Raw genomic sequence first — 17,206 nt, forward strand, 5'->3', positions numbered from 1 at the left:
ACGTAGATTACACTACTCATTATCCAGATGCTATCCCTTTGTGCACAGCTAACACAAAAACCATCACATGGGAATTGGTAGGGGTCTTGGCGCGTGTTGGCATTCCTAAAGAAGTCTTAACAGACCAAGGAGCACCATTCACCTCAAAGACATTTGGGTGAGTGGCTAAGTTACCCAAAAATAAGCATTTAAAGACTTTGGGGTACCATCCTCAAACCAATAGTCTAGTAGAGCAGTTTAATCAGACCCTCAAACAATTGCTGCATAAGGTGGTCAGCAAGAACAGAAGAAACATGAACCTGTTACTTCCCCTTGTATTATTTACCTACCGGTAAGTTCCCCTGGCCTCCACGGGCTTCTCCCCTTTTAAAAGACTTTACGGATGACAACCATGGGACATAAAGGACAACCTAAAAGAAGGACAGGAGAAAAAGGCCCTCCCGTCTACAAACATATTGTAATAAATTGCATAATTACGCGATAAATGCATTCAAATTTGGCCGATACTCAAAGAATACATGGATAGGGTGCAAGCAGCACAAGCCCACTATTATGATGGCGGCATGTCTCTTTGGGAGTTCCACCCGGGTATTACATCATGGTCTTTGTTTCTACCTGCCACTCCAAATTACTGGCACATTGGTAAGGCCCATATGCAATTAAGGAAAGTAAGGGGCTCTTGAAATAACCCAATCGTCGGCCAAGCAAACAAGTTTATCACATAAACCTGCTGAAACCGTGGAAGCACAGGTAGCCTGGACTCCCCTACTCACTCTTCGTTTGGAAAACAGTCCTTAACTTTGATCTGACTGCCAAACAGAGACACAGAAGGAACACCTACAGCAGGTGCAAGCTGTGCACCATACACTTGGAAAGGCCCGTCTTCGGATTAATTCGATGAAATGTTTCTTTGGACTAACCGAGGCCAAATATTTAGGCAACATAGTGGGCAGGGATTCAGTTAGGCCACAGTGCTCAAAAGTTGATGCCATACTAAAATGGCCTTGTTCAAAGACCCAGAGGCAGGTCCAATCCTTTCTCTGGCTTGTGGGTTACTACTGCTAGTTTGTACCTTGCTTCTCTGATGGAGTTAACAAAGAAATGGGCCCCAAATAAGGTGGTATTGAATGGAAAAGCAGACACTATATTTTGTGATCTCAAGCAGGCTCTAACGTCAGCACCATTGTTAAAGGCTCTTAACTTTTCACTACTTTTTATTCTCCAGACCAACGCATCAGACACAGGTCTTAGTGCCATGCTGAGCAAAAGCGTGGATAGTGTTGAACACGGCATCATGTTCCTGAGCCAGAAACTGCTGGACTGAGAAACCAGGTATGTGGCGGTGGAATGAGAATCTCTGGAGTTCAAATGACCAGTTACCTAGTTGAGGTTTTTACCACATAGAATGTGAGTTAACCCTGGTTACTGACCATGCTCCTCTCCAGTGGATGGTGGCACACAGGGAGTTGAACTGTGAGTCACAAGGTTGTTTTTGGACCTCCAACCTTATACTGTAGGTTTATGCTCATTCATTGCCGAACTTATTTCTCAGTTAGAGCTGCCTGACCAGACAGGTCTAGTCTGAGGTGGTACATGTCACATACATGCAATTGGGAGGCAGCTGATGGGCTTAAATAAGTATAATGGTATGTATGTCGGACCAGGGGTGGAACAGTCCACTAATGTCTTCTCTCTTTCCTCCTCTGCAGGCCCACGAAGGGAAATCCAGCCTGACTGTCCTGACCTCACTTACGGTTCCATACTCCAGAGACACACCCCTTCTTGTCAACCCACTATATAAACGCCATCTTCTTCCATCTGCTTCAGCTAAGTGCCGACGCTCTCTTATAAAGATAGATATGTTGGTTCATTTTTGCCTTTTTTCTCAAGTATATGGGGTGGTCACCTGAAGCCTTTATATTTCTCTCTATGATTAGTTCCACACCTTATAATTAGATTTTTCATTCAATGGGCCTCTTCTCAAGTGATGTTACCAGTACAGCCCACCACTGAATAGAAAAATCACACTGGCCATCACAGAGATGTAGAAGATGTAAAGAATGTCACTACCCACATTGAAGAAGCACAGTCTCTTAAAAAAAGAGCCTGTTGTTCCCTTAATTATATAGTTAAGAGACCAATCCAACCTGTCATGAGGACCCCCAAATACTTGTAGGAGTGCACCACATCTACATACACTTTCTAAAAGGCGACTTGAAAAAGAGGTCCTTTGGTGTAGTGATCCAGTCCTTTGGTTTTGCTGATGTTAAGTTGCACACAATTCGTTCTGCACCAAGAAACAAAGATCTTCACCTGACTCCCACACACTGAGTGCAGACGCATGCGATAAATGTAAAAAGTAATATGCCAAAATTGTGTAAACAAAAAAATAACCCATAAAAAATTCTGATTAGCAGAATTCAGCTTCCGCTAGGGGATCTTTATATCAATACTCCCATTCTATACTCTTCGTAAGCAATGCAGCATTAATCTTTTCTAAGTGTATTTTCTTTGATTTATCATTTCAAATCATCCTATAAAAGATGCCTATCTAAAGTTTGATAATTTCAAAAATAAAGTATGCTGATGACAGGTCAAAATGAACAGCCTTTTAAAGGCTAGGGATTACATCTGGTAACTCTTTTCCTTCATAAGCCATTAAACAGCTGTCTGTTTTAATGCATGCCCTTTACTGTTAAAAGAGATTTTCAGAAAGAGGGATTTTAACCAAAAATCAAAGTAAAATGGCAATCAAATCACTTTTAATTACACCTTTGCTGAAATGCTTCATAATTAAAGGTCAAATTAGCCACGGAGACTTAGATAATATCAAGATCAAAACATGATAATGACAGTAGTTTACCACTGCAATTTTCCTAAAAATGTTCAGCATCTTTCACAATGTAAGATCAAACGTACAAAGATTAAAATAACACTGTAATTGCAATACACTTTCATGGGGAAAACAAAAGAAGCCTAAGGCTTTTCCTACTAATTGACACAGAAAATGAATCAAGACCTCAAGTTACATACAGTATATTGTCAAATTATTAAGCAAACTTTTCTAAAGGTTTACTGTTTGAAAGAAATTCAACACAGTAAATTCCAACTGAAAAGGGACAACAAATATTTTTCATTATTTGAAAGTCATTTCTCAGACTATTTTCTAACAATAAAATAAAAAAAAACAATATTTGACAAAAATGACCTAATGAAATATTTAGAAATATTAAAGTTTAAAAATGTAATTCAGAGTTTTAGATGTATTTTGCAGTTACCATTCACATGTTTCTGATACATGCTTCATACGTTGACTTTCCAGTTAAACATAAGGAATGAGTTAAATAAACTGTCTTATGTGATCTCTTTCATATAGCTTTAGTCTTAATTAATCACTAAAGTAGCAATGATAAAATCCATTACTCAAAGGGGGTTATGAAATTAAGAACTACTAAAGAAGCAATTTTTTTTACTTGCACTTGGAACTGTAAAGGAAGACTCTGGATTATATAAATAGTGCATCCGGAAAGTATTCACAGCGCATCACTTTTTCCACATTTTGTTATGTTACAGTCTTATTCCAAAATGGATTAAATTCATTTTTTTCCTCAGAATTCTACACACAACACCCCATAATGACAACCTGAAAAAAGTTTACTTGAGGTTTTTGCCAAATTATTAAAAATAAAAACATTGAGAAAGCACATGTACATAAGTATTCACAGCATTTGCCATGGTCCTCTGTGGAGAGAGGAAAACCTTCCAGAAGGACAAACATCTCTGCAGCAATCCACCAATCAGGCCTGTATGGTAGAGTGGCCAGACAGAAGCCACTCCTTAGTAAAAGGCACATGGCAGCCCGCCTGGAGTTTGCCAAAAGGCACCTGAAGGACTCTTACACCATGAGAAACAAAAACCTCTGGTCTGATGAGACAAAGATTGAACTCTTTGGTGTGAATGCCAGGCGTCACGTTTGGCGGAAACCAGGCACCGCTCATCACCAGGCCAATACCATCCCTACAGTGAAGCATGGTGGTGACAGCATCATGCTGTTGGGATGTTTTTCAGTGGCAGGAACTGGGAGACTAGTCAGGATAAAGGGAAAATTGACTGCAGCAATGTACAGCGACATCCTGGATAAAAGCCTGCTCCAGAGCGCTCTTGACCTCAGACTGGGACGACAGTTCATCTTTCTGCAGGACAACGAACCTAAGCACACAGCCAAGATATCAAAGGAGTGGCTTCAGGACAACTCTATGAATGTGCTTGAGTGGTCCAGCCAGGGCCCAGACTTGAATCCGATTGAACATCTCTGGAGAGATCTTAAAATGGCTGTGCACCAATGCTTCCCATCCAACCTAATGGAGCTTGAGAGGTGCTGCAAAGAGGAATGGACGAAACTGGCCAAGGATAGGTGTGCCAAGCTTGTGGCATCATATTCAAAAAGACTTGAGGCTGTAATTGCTGCCAAAGGTGTACCAACAAAGTATTGAGCAAAGACTGTGAATACTTATGTACATGTGATTTCTCAGTTTTTTTATTTTTAATAAATTTGCAGAAACCGCAAGTAAACTTTTTTCATGTTGTCATTATGGGGTGTTGTGTGTAGAATTCTAAGGAAAAAGATTAATTTAATCCATTTTGGAATAAGGCTGTAACATAACAAAATTTGGAAAAAGTGATGCGCTGTAAATACTTTCCGGATGCACTGTATATATGAACTCAATATTGTTTGAAATGAGGCCGAATAGTTTTAAATAATTTGCACATTTAAGGAGTTTGGCAGACAAATCACCAGAGGTTCAGTCATTTGTATTTAGTAGGAAGAGTAATGGGGAAGGACAAAGCCCTGCAGCATGCCAGTACTAAGGGATGTCCTGCAGCATGCCAGTACTAAGGGATAATGGATCAGGCATACAGTGCATCCGGAAAGTATTCACAGCGCATCACTTTTTCCACATTTTGTTATGTTACAGCCTTATTCCAAAATGGATTAAATTCATATTTTTCCTCAGAATTCTACACACAACACCCCATAATGACAATGCGAAAAAAGTATACTTGAGATTTTTGCAAATAAATTAAAAATAAAAAAAATTGAGAAAGCACATGTACATAAGTATTCACAGCCTTTGCCATGAAGCTCAAAATTGAGCTCAGGTGCATCCTGTTTCCCCTGATCATCCTTGAGAGGTTTCTGCAGCTTAATTGGAGTCCACCTGTGGTAAATTCAGTTAATTGGACATGATTTGGAAAGCACACATCTGTCTATATAAGGTCCCACAGTTGACGGTTCATGTCAGAGCACAAACCAAGCATGAAGTCAAAGGAATTGTCTGTAGACCTCCGAGACAGGATTGTCTCGAGGCACAAATCTGGGGAAGGTTACAGAAAAATTTTTGCTGCTTTGAAGGTCCCAATGAGCAAAGTGGCCTCCATCATCCGTAAGTGGAAGAAGTTCGAAACCACCAGGACTCTTCCTAGAGCTGGTCGGCCATCTAAACTGAGCGATCGGGGGAGAAGGGCCTTAGTCAGGGAGGTGACCAAGAACCCGATGGTTACTCTGTCAGAGCTCCTGAGGTCCTCTGTGGAAAGAGGAGAACCTTCCAGAAGGACAACCATCTCTGTAACAATCCATCAATCAGGCCTGTATGGTAGAGTTGCCAGACGGAAGCCACTCCTTAGTAAAAGGGACATGGCAGCCCACCTGGAGTTTGCCAAAAGGCACCTGAAGGACTCTCAGACCATGAGAAACAAAATTCTCTGGTCTGATGAGACAAAGATTGAACTCTTTGGTGTGAAGGCCAGGCGTCACATTTGGAGGAAACCAGGCACCTCTCATCACCAGGCCAATACCATCCCTACAGTGAAGCATGGTGGTGGCAGCATCATGCTGTGAGGATGTTTTTCAGCGGCAGGAACTGGGAGACTAGTCAGGATAAAGGGAAAGATGACTGCAGCAATGTACAGAGACATCCTGGATGAAAACCTGCACGACAGCGTTCTTGACCTCAGACTAGGGCGACAGTTCATCTTTCAGCAGGACAACGACCCTAAGCACACAGCCAAGATATCAAAGGAGTGGCTTCAGGACAACTCTGTTTTTGTCCTTGAGTGGCCCAGCCAGAGCCCACACTTGAATCCGATTGAACATCTCTGGAGAGATCTTAAAATGGCTGTGCACTGACACTTCCCATCCAACCTGATGAAGCTTGAAATAAGTGCTGCAAAGAGGAATGGGTGAAACTGGCCAAGGATAGGTGTGCCAAGCTTGTGGCATCATATTCAAAAAGACTTGAGGCTGTAATTGCTACCAAAGGTCCATCGACAAAGTATTGAGCAAAGGCTGTGAATACTTATGTACATATGATTTCTTAGTTTTTTTACTTTTAATAAATTTGTAAAAACCTCAAGTAAACTTTTTTCACGTTGTCATTATGGGGTGTTGTGTGTAGAATTCTGAGGAAAAAAATTAATTTAATCCATTTTGGAATAAGGCTGTAACATAACAAAATGTGGAGAAAGTGATGCGCTGTGAATACTTTCCAGATGCACTGTCTGTATGTGTGCCCAGCCACACATACTATTTACTATCTGTAAGAAATTCTATAATCCAATAGCAGGTTGAACTGGGTGGGTTTCTTATATAGAAGCTCTAGAATGAGAGCATTTAAAGGAGAACTTAAGTCTACAAAAAGATCCTCACATGTAATCTTGGCTGATCAAGGTGTTGGTAAATAAATATTAGACCCAAATTCAGGACTTTATCCACCATTGGCTCTGTAGGCAAACTGAATTGGGATCAGGAAATCATTTATAGCATTCTTGAAATATTTCAAAATAAGGTACTCTAAGGTCTTCATTATTGCATAGGTTAAAGCCACTAGTATGCAGTCATTCAGCAGGCAGGAACCGGAACTAGGCAGGAACAAGCAATAATGCTGGCAATACAAACAAGAGTGTGCAGAGCTGAATTTCTGAATCATTGGTGAAATTACTAAAAATAATAAAAAAAACAGTACTGTATAAACCAACATTGCAGTCATTTATGTGTTTCTACATATATTAAACATGTCCTTATCATTCATATAATTCTCAGAAACTTTTACCAGAGAAGAGTGAAGTAGTCCAAACAATGGATTTAAGAGAAGTTGTTTGTCAGTTCACATATTCAAAAATCAAGAAAAAAAAATCAGTTTTGAATTTCAGTGATTTGTAATTATATAATTGTTATTTTTCAAAGCTGGTATTCTTATTTTTCATTTTATTGAATTAGAAAAGAGAGAAATGAATCTTTCTCCCCAATATAAATGCTTATTCTAAAAAGTTATTGATTAGATCCTGCCAGGTTTTAAAAAAGTTTTCTAACAGATCCTCCAAGTGTGAATTGATTTTTTCCAATTTCAAATAGTATAATTTGGTGTACACCCAAACTGGTATTGTTTGTAAAATGGAACTACCATCAAAAAATTAACTGATATTATAATTATGTTAAACTTTCATATTTATACATAATTATATTTATGTTTAAATATTTGTAAATAAAAAGTATTCAATTTTAGAATGCCAAATTTAAATTACATTTATTTGCATTTATTTACCTGGTATTTACCATTTATCAAGAATTGTAAACATAATTAAAATAAATATATAACTATGGTTCACATAAAATGCACACGTAAATGTGAATATAGTATAGTGGCCCTGAGAAGATTTATTGTGACATTCTTATTGTTTGTGTCACTGGGGGTGCTGGTAGATGAGAGACATAGTATGCACAACTTTCCCAACCAGGAGTGTAACAGAAACAATGTATTAAATGAACTGCCTTTTTTATACTATGTCATTGTATGGTAAATGGTTCATATGTTCTTTGATAATGACTGAGGAAAAGCAAGAATGCTGCCAATCCAAACAAGACTGCTTAGAGCTGAATTCATTTTCCTTGCACTGTGAATGTAATAAGCAAGCAGTTTTGTTTTTTTTATATTGCCACATGGAAGCATTCCTCTTTCAGAACTAGGAATATGAATCAGTCATCTTTGTGAATGAATAATAATACTTTCAAAATTACCAATCTAAAGTGTGGATAGTGGTCACATTCTTTGAAGTTTTTTAAGGTACTAGCCAACCCGCGGCGTACCATACAGTTTTTTAATGATTTTTAAGCACAGGGAGAAAATTAACATTTTAAAAAATCGGTAATGTAATAAATCAGCAAGAAAAGCAACATTGTAACAATGCATGGAACGAACCAACACACAATCATCCGTGACTGAAAACTGGCGGACTGTCCTTGCGCCTTCTCCTGTCAGACGGAGGGATGGGGGTGCACGACGCGGAGTCTGGAACGGGAGGAGAGGAGAAGGACGTCCATTCAGCTCCGTCCATCATGCTAGTCTGCTGATTTCTCATTCAGTAGGCACTGCCCGCTCATGTGCCCACCTCCAACTCGTCACTTGAGTCGTTGTCGACTTTACACAGTCCAGATGTACCTGTGACTGACGTAGACTTTTCATTGCTCTGTGCTGTTTTGGCTGCTTTTCTATATATAATCCACCAAGACACCCGACCACGGTAGTAGCGAGGTGGTTAGGGGGGATGTGTACAAAGGGTTGGGACGCAACCAGTGGGAGCGTATGAGTCGCACTTAGTGGGAATTCCACGGTTTGCAGCCCGAGTGGGGTTCAACAGCTTACCCACGCCGGGTAGACACACACTCAATGTCATGTATAATTATTTATTGAATGCTAAACACCTCTGGAAAGACACGGTTGTCTAAAACGCGTTGGTGTGAGAGTACAACAGTAAGCAAATGAAAAGATGGAACTCTGGAGAGAGCAAAATACAACACAATAGTGAACCCGCGGCATAACAAACGCCGCATAATTATTTATTGATGGTTGAACACTTCTGGAAAGACACAGTTGTCTAAAAAGGGAGAGTTTGAGGTTACAACAGAAAGTGAATGAAAAGATGGAACTCTAGACTTTTCATTGCTCTGTGCGGTTTTGGCTGCCTTTCTATATATAATCAACCAAGACACCTGACCACGGTGTTAGTGATGTGGGAGGGCGGTGTGTACAAAGTGCAGGAGCATCTAAGAAGACGCATGTTTGTCGCGGATGCGAATTGCTGTATGTAGCGTGTAAAACAGTTTGCTATGGTGCATGAGGTTGTGCGTCATAACCAAAAACTCGGTTTTTAAAGACTGCTTACTTCATTGTGTTTTAACCTCACTTGTATAGGAATGTTTTAAGACCCCATGGAATACCCCTCGGTTTTGGCTACTTTTCTATACAGTCATCCCTCCACGATCGCGGGGGTTGCGTTCCAGAACCCATGTTTGTATGGTTATTTTTAGACATTTTAAGCCCTTATAAACTCACCCACACTGTTAACATTATTAGAGCCCTCTAGACATGAAATAGCACCGTTTAGTCAAAAGTTTAAACTGTGCTCCATGACAAGAATGAGATGACAGTTCTTTCAATTAAAAGAATGCAAACATATCTTCTCTTCAAACGAGCGCCGTCAGGAGCAGAGAATGTCAGAGAGATAGAGAGAGAGTGACAGAAAAACAAACAATCAAAAAATCAATACGTGCTGTTGGGCTTTTAAGTATGAGCACCGCGATAAAGCAGCCGCAAAGAAGGGAGCAATGTGAAGGTAAGTCTTTCAGCATTTTTTAGAGTAGCCTCCGTATCTTCTAAACAAACAGCCTCTGTGCAAACAGCCCCTCTGCTCACACCCCCTCCGTCAGGCGCAGAGAACGTCAGAGAGAGAGAGAGCGCGCGAGATTAAAGCCAACAATTTAAAAAATCAATACGTGCTTTCATTTCTTAGAGGAGCGTCCATATCCTCTAGGCAAACAGCCCCTCTGCTCACACCCTCCGCCAGGCGAGAGAATGTCAGAGAAAGACAGAGAAAAGCAAACAATCCGCTCGGGAAGCACATCGTATATCATTGAGGAGTTTTAGTTAATATGTAATACATGCTCTGATTGGGTAGCTTCTAAGCCATCCGCCAATAGCGTCCCTTGTATAAAATCAACTGGGCAAACAAACTGAGGAAGCATGTACTTTAAATTAAAAGACCCATTGTCCGCAGAAATCCGCGAACCAGCGAAAAATCTGTGATATAGATTTAGATATGCTTACATTTAAAATCCGCGATAGAGTGAAGCCGCGAAAGTCGAAGCACAATATAGCGAGGGATTACTGTATATAATCCACCAAGATACCCAACCAAAGTAGGAGGAGGGTGTGCACAAAGGGTAGGGACGTAATGAGTGGGAGCATATGAGTCACACTTAGTGGGAATTCCACGGCTTGCAGCCCGAATGGGGTTCAACGGCTTACCCACGCCTCTCTGCGCTGGGTAGACACACGGTCAATCTCATGCATAATTATTTATTGAATGATAAACACTTCTGGAAAGACACGGAGAATACAACAGCAAGTGAATGAAAAGATGGAACTTTGGAGAGAGCAAAATACAACACAATAGCGAACCCGCGGCATAACAAATGCCGCATGGCTCAGACGTGTATGTGGACTCTTACCACAGACGAAAGTGACTAACTGGGTGGTCGGTAAGTTTTTGCGTCCTGGCAAATGGGCAGGCAGTGTGAATGCGTAGAGAGCGAGGGTAGACACCGGCCGGTGAAAAAGGACTGTTGGTGGGCAGGAAACATCTTCCGTGTTCCCGCAGGAGCATCTAAGAAGACGCATGTTTGTCGCGGATGCGAATTGCTGTATGTAGCGTGTAAAACAGTTTGCTATGGTGCACGCGTCGGCGTCGAACAAAACTCGGTTTTTAAAGACTGCTTACTTCATTGTGCTTTAACCTCAGTTGTAAAGGACAGTTTTAAGGATCTCATTGGATACCCCTCGCAAACCGTTTCACACGCTGCATATGGCGATTCACCTCCGCGAGAAACATGCCTCTATGAACAGTCAACATAGCTCGGAGGTGCATGACATTAACCTGACCTGCACTGCATGTGGCCTCTACGACAGACGAATATAAATGACGCCATTTTTTCTGTGTCCTCGCGTCCGAGTTGGTGGGCGTGGCCCTGCGAGTTGTCGTATCCAATGGTCTTGGAGTTGGTGGGCGTGGCTCCTTCCTGCGGGCGCCATAGGTGTCACATTTGTCGGCAGCTTAGTGAATCCACGCCCCTTCCGGCGTGCTTTTCATGGTTGTCTTGCCTTTCCATGGGTGTCTTGCCTTAGTGAATTATATATATATAGATAATATTACAATAAACTTTTGTACTACAGTAATCCCTCACTATATCGCGCTTCGGCTCTCGCGGCTTCACTCACAACTTCATCGCGGATTTTATATGTAAGCATAACTAAATATAGAACGCGGATTTTTCACTGCTTCGCGGGTTCTGCGGACAATGTGTCTTTTTACTTCCTGTACATGCTTCCTCAGTTGGTTTGCCCAGTTGATTTCATACAAGGAACGCTATTGGCGGATGACTGAGAAGCTAACCAATCAGAGCACTCAGTTAAGTTCCTGTGTTCTGAATGCAGTGTTAACCAGGAAGTCTCGTCTCGCTCATTCAGAATCAACGTGTTTTGCTGTGTAAAGAGTTAACTTTTGTGCTCCTTTGCGTTTATCTTTGTGCATAGTCAAGCCCTTCATTATGGCTCCAAAACGATCTGCTCCTGCTGCTGCTTCAGGGTTCGTGCCCAAGCGTCAACAGAAGATGTTAACAATTGCCGAAAAGGTAAACATTTTGGATATGTTGAAGGATGGGAAAAGCTACACCGATGTAGGACGCCATTAAGGCATCAAAGAGGCTACGATTCTTTTTATTTAAAAACTAGGAAAGGAATACAAGATCTACAGACGCAGTGTCCTTTCAACCAGGGTGCAAAACGAGTTGTAAGTGGGTGTAATCAGGCAGTAGTCTGGATGGAATCTGCTTTAGGGATTTGGATTGAAGACTGCCAGAAGAACAGCAGCAGTGCTACACAATCGCCTGAAGTGGCTCCTTTAGAAGTGTTGTAACGCTCTCCTTTGTTGTGCAGTAAAATTAAACTCACTGTTATCGGACAAGTCTTTGTGTCATTGTTGGTGAGTAACCATAATTAATTTTCTACTTACAGTACTTAGTAAATGTACGTATGTTTAGTGTCACTGTACACACATTTAGTGTATACTATTTTTCTTGCATTGTATTGCTGGTGGCCTGTCTATCGTAATGGCTGTAACATATGTGATATCGGAGACACTCTTTAAAATAATATTTAGGTTTTACTGTATATAAACAGTGTGTTAATATACATAATTTCAATGAATCTTACCTAATATCTAAGAGAATACAAAGGGATTATGCTGTATAACTGTGCGGAGAATATTTATAAACAGTGTGGGAGAGTTTATAAGGGCTTAAAATATATAAAAATAACCATACAAACATATGGTTTCTACTTCGCGGATTTTCACCTATTGCGGGGGGTCTGGAACGCAACCCCCGCGATCGAGGAGGGATTACTGTATTTCTGATGTGTAACATGAAAGGGTCCACTTGTGATGCCTCTCCACACCTCGAACAATATAAACTATGGCAAAGGTTTCAAATTAGAGGGAATATGAAGTTCTGTATAAAAGACAAAGCAAGAAAACCTACAGCCAGCCAAGTGCTTTTATAAACAGGCTTGAACCTCTGTTTGCCTGCAGGTGTGTCTCACCCACCAATCCATCTTAAAATTACCACAGAACACTGCCTGTCTTACTTTCCGTCTTCTCATACCAACCTGCTCCTTCTACCAGTGAACCCTTGCCCTATATCACATTCCAATGTGAAAGTCAGTAAACCCTCTTCACTTTGCTCAAGGAGTATACTCAGTTTTTCCTGAATGCTTTTGGTGCTTTAAAAGTATCCAATTCTGTCCTATTTAATCTTAAATCCGAGATCTCTGACTGTTTAATTTCAAAGACCTTCTCATTTAAGCAAATGGAAAATAACTGCTGGAATTTTAATTTTCTGTTTATTACACTTCTTTAAAAAAATCCCTACCTTAAAGAGCCTTGTTAATATGACAGCCAACATGTCATATTCCACAAGTAGTCTCCGTCTTACATTGCTCCTCTTATGACACATCATGCCAGAACAATGAAGTGTAATTAAACATATTTAGGCTATTTTTACTAAAATATTGTTGCATTAAAGGAGGAAAAAAAATGGATAGGATGTACGGACAATGACTTGATGCTGTGATGATCCCACTTGTGGGGTGGGGCCAAAGATGTTGACTGGCTTTTTATTCTGAATGCTGCAATATAAACAGTATGCTGCTGTTGCCCATTGGAAACCTCCAGAATAATAAAACAACTTTAACCTGACTGCCCCTTGAATGCACTTTTACTTTCCTCGCTATTCTCACCCTCTCATGGTCTTACTAACTGACCCATATTCATCCTGACTCTTCTCAGGATAGCGAGCCATGCATGTAGCCACAAAAAAGACCTTAAATCCTTATAAGCCACACACACTGGCACCTTGCTTCACTGCATTGTTATTAAAATTTTTACTTTTTTTTTTTTTTTTAAACTTGTGGTGCATCTACAAGTCTGCAAAGCATTATTACAATGTTGCACTTGTCCTGTTTGTAGCATTCTGCTGATGTCTTGCATTATTAACGGATTGTGACGTGTCTTGCTGCTGCAAGGACAGCTATGAGGAATATGAATCAGAGATGAAGTGGAGCCCAGGGAAAAGCACTTTTTCTGAGAACAAACCAAAGCACCTCCATAGTCAGAGCTGAGTGACAGGGGTGTGGGATTGTGCTTCTGTGCCAAAAAGTCTGAGCAGTTTAAGACTTGCACACCCAATCATCAGTACTACATAGAAAATAAAATGGTAGTGCAGTTGTCTCTTTTCTATAAGGCACAGCTGCTCAGAATTTTTTTTTAATAAAAGTTGTCGGTGTCCCATAAGGTGTTTGCTATTGCTGTACCCACCACTGTGGGTGTTAAAATAACAATAAAGTGTAAACAAAACTCATACAAACATACATGTAACACCCATAGTCATTATTCTAAGTTTGAATAAATTCAGATATTTACTTTTTTTAAATTTGTATATTCAAACCTTATTTTATAGTTAATTTGATAGCCCTGCTATTCTCATGGACAAAAAGCACAGAAAGTGACAGAAACTTTCAAAATGCATTAGCATTTAATAATCAAATGAATACTTTTCTAACAACAACAAGAACGCTCCACTCAAGGCACGTAGTATAGACAACATAACAGGATTTTGCCATTTGAAAAGGATCAAAAAAAGCAGCCTTCTTGACTTTCACATTTCTTACCTTCTTAAAAATGATTACTGCAATGTCATACTCTAGGACAAATGCACCAAGTACAACTAAGTGTATGCATGCACATGTCACACAACAATCAATCTAACCAATCACTTGCATGAGGTCACAGGATTGGATTAAATTAAAATAAAAGTAAAGCTTTAGCAACAATAACTCAGCAATAAAACAACAAATGAATAAATAAATAAATGAATGAATAAAATGGCCAGCAAATGTGCATTTCACTTGTGGAAGAACTGACCATCTTGATCCTTGCAGACCTTTGAGGAGTCATAAGATGTTGCCAAACCAAACTACATGTGTCTTGTGCACTTGCAGATGCATTTATAACCTAGCATGCCACTGAAGTTGGCTATAGAGCCATTAATGTGTAGCAATTTGTTCCTGCATTTTATTTATTTGATATTTAAAAATAGTATAGTATTCTATCATGGGAACACCGTGTCATTCCTAGTTTTTGTGATGTTTATGGAAACATTACTAAATGGACTCACTCACATTTCTAAAATAAAAAATAGGTCAAAACCAGGTAACTAGTAACTCTAAACCAAAAGCTGCTTGACTATGTCTTCAGAGACAGTCGCCTTCTCAATGTGCTTATTCAACTGTGCGAGGAGTTGTGCTCTAAAGATAATGGCCAAGATGGAAGAACTATTTAAGTGTATATCAGGATGAATTAGCTCAAGGAAAGGCAAGACAAATAATAAAAAATAAAATGTTGTTTATTCAACATCCATGATCCAACAGAAAAATTAAGTAAGCAGGCAGAACCAGTATCCTGCTGCTGGATTATTTGAATTTCCCCTCGGGATTAATAAAGTATCTATCTATCTAGAACCACATACTCAGGGAAGGAAGGAAGTTAATCAAGCAAACTAATCAATCCAATAGATACTAGACAAAGCCCAAAAGCTGATAGATGCCATAAAAATGATTTTGAATTTGCAAAAATGATTACAATCACAAGACAAAATCTTCATCTGTAAACTGAACCAAAAACAGCTTAAATAACAACAATCAAAAACACAAGGGGACACTGAAATTCTGGCTATTGGTACGCAATGCTTAAAAAAATGCCACCACCTCCGTTCCTCTTTTTATTTTTCCAACTTTTTCTAATCTTATGACTGCAAAATAATTTTAGAAGTCCAGCAACAGACACAGACATGACAGGCCAGTGGAAAATAGCAGGTAAAAGTAAAAGCTAGTGCTGTATCCTGAGAGAAACCCTGCAAATAACTGATTAAACATTTGTTACGGTAAAATAAACTCCAATAAGCTTTCCTTAAATGTGTAACAATTACATAAATGTAATAACAAAACAAATTTCTAAATCACACTCTATAAAGAAACATTCATATGAGTGCAACATGTTTCATTGCACAGAATTACAAATTAAAAATTAATTTGTCCCTCTGAAGGCTACAGGCAACTTCAAGTTATTTATGTGAAACATCAATGACCAGTATTAATTTAAAAATGTGCACTTGCTATGAAGATACAAATGGAAAAATAATTAAGCATTCTTACCTGCTTCTTTGCATAAAGCAGCAAGATCTGCTCCAACATAGCCATGAGCACAGTCAGCTAGATGCATCAAATCCTCTTCAGAGAGTAAATGGGGTACATTAGTCAGCAACTTTTTCAAAATATCAAGTCTGTCTTGTGCATTTGGAATTCCAATTTCAATTTCCTTGTCAAAGCGACCAGGTCTACGAAGTGCAGAATCTAAAGCATGTGGTCGATTTGTTGCTCCAAGAACAAGAAGCTGCCCCAAGTGTCCTTCCTAAGCAATAATCAACAAATAGACCGCATCAAAATAATTATCAGTGCTAAAAGTAGCCCATAGTATATAGTACAATCAAAAAGTAAAAATGGGGACCTTGTTTCTAATATATATTTGAAAAAAATAATCAAGACCTTACACTAAAACCTAAGATAAATAATAAGGCAAATAACAATAACTTTCTAATTTTACAATCATTAGCAAGAAAAGGGGCCAAGTGAAATGCATTCCAAAAAAAGGAAAGTGGTCAGCTCAACATGACTACTCAGGAATGATGACTATAGTCATCCTGTGATTAGTTTTAGTATCTTGGTATCATTCTGGTGCTTTGGTTAAAATTAAGAACAGAACTTTATGTAGAGCAAAGGGTGAAAATATTTTGATCAAGTCCATTGAACACTCTGCTGTAATAACTGGTTAAATAAAAGTTGATGTAAAACTTGTGATCTTGTCAAATTGTGACTTGGCATAAGGATGGTACTCATACTTAAGGACAACGGTCAGCAGTTTCTCTATATGTGAACTTCAAGCAAATTAACGAAAAAATAAAGAATCTGGTAGTTTGAAACTATGAATTTAGATCTTCGTTCTTCACGAATGTTAACTAAAATACTTTTATACTCTACTTGTTTAACATTTCTGACTCATTAAGTGAGTGCAAACCCACTGCCATCAGTTAAAACTATTTATGAATAAATAAACCAAATATGAAAATTTGGAATAACCATGTGTTAAGGTAAAACACAAACACAAACCTAACATTAAAACTGGGAATGTTAAAAAAAAAGTACTAAACATTTAATATAAACAATTCAAAAGTGTTCAGCCATTTAAATGTATTCAGAAGTTAATGCCAAATTACTGAAGCACAAAAGAGTTTATTTTCAGTGTATTTTTCCATATTCTGGTGAACACTGGACTGTGCCATACATCTAAAAGGTCTTATTAGCATTTCTAGTCAAGACAAAACGATGAAAATGTATAAAAATGCTAAATGTTTCCTTTAGTTTATTTCATTGCATATAATATTTAACATTTTATATAGATTCTGTTTTTTGTGTAGTATTTCCCC

The 17,206-nt window shown here is 39.1% G+C and overlaps 1 protein-coding gene across 3 annotated transcripts in view; it reads right to left on the minus strand.

The window, feature by feature from the left end:
- The window catches only part of spata5 (spermatogenesis associated 5), a 389,131-nt gene that overhangs the window by 324,012 nt on the left and 47,913 nt on the right, over positions 1 to 17,206 (minus strand). For all 3 annotated transcript variants that reach the window (XM_039751220.1, XM_039751221.1, XM_039751222.1), the window contains exon 9: positions 15,879 to 16,134. In XM_039751220.1, the coding sequence (XP_039607154.1) occupies positions 15,879 to 16,134 (256 nt within the window). The remainder of the gene's footprint in view (positions 1 to 15,878; positions 16,135 to 17,206) is intronic.

This window comes from Polypterus senegalus, chromosome 4, assembly GCF_016835505.1.
Source record: "Polypterus senegalus isolate Bchr_013 chromosome 4, ASM1683550v1, whole genome shotgun sequence".
Classification (NCBI taxonomy): domain Eukaryota; kingdom Metazoa; phylum Chordata; class Cladistia; order Polypteriformes; family Polypteridae; genus Polypterus; species Polypterus senegalus.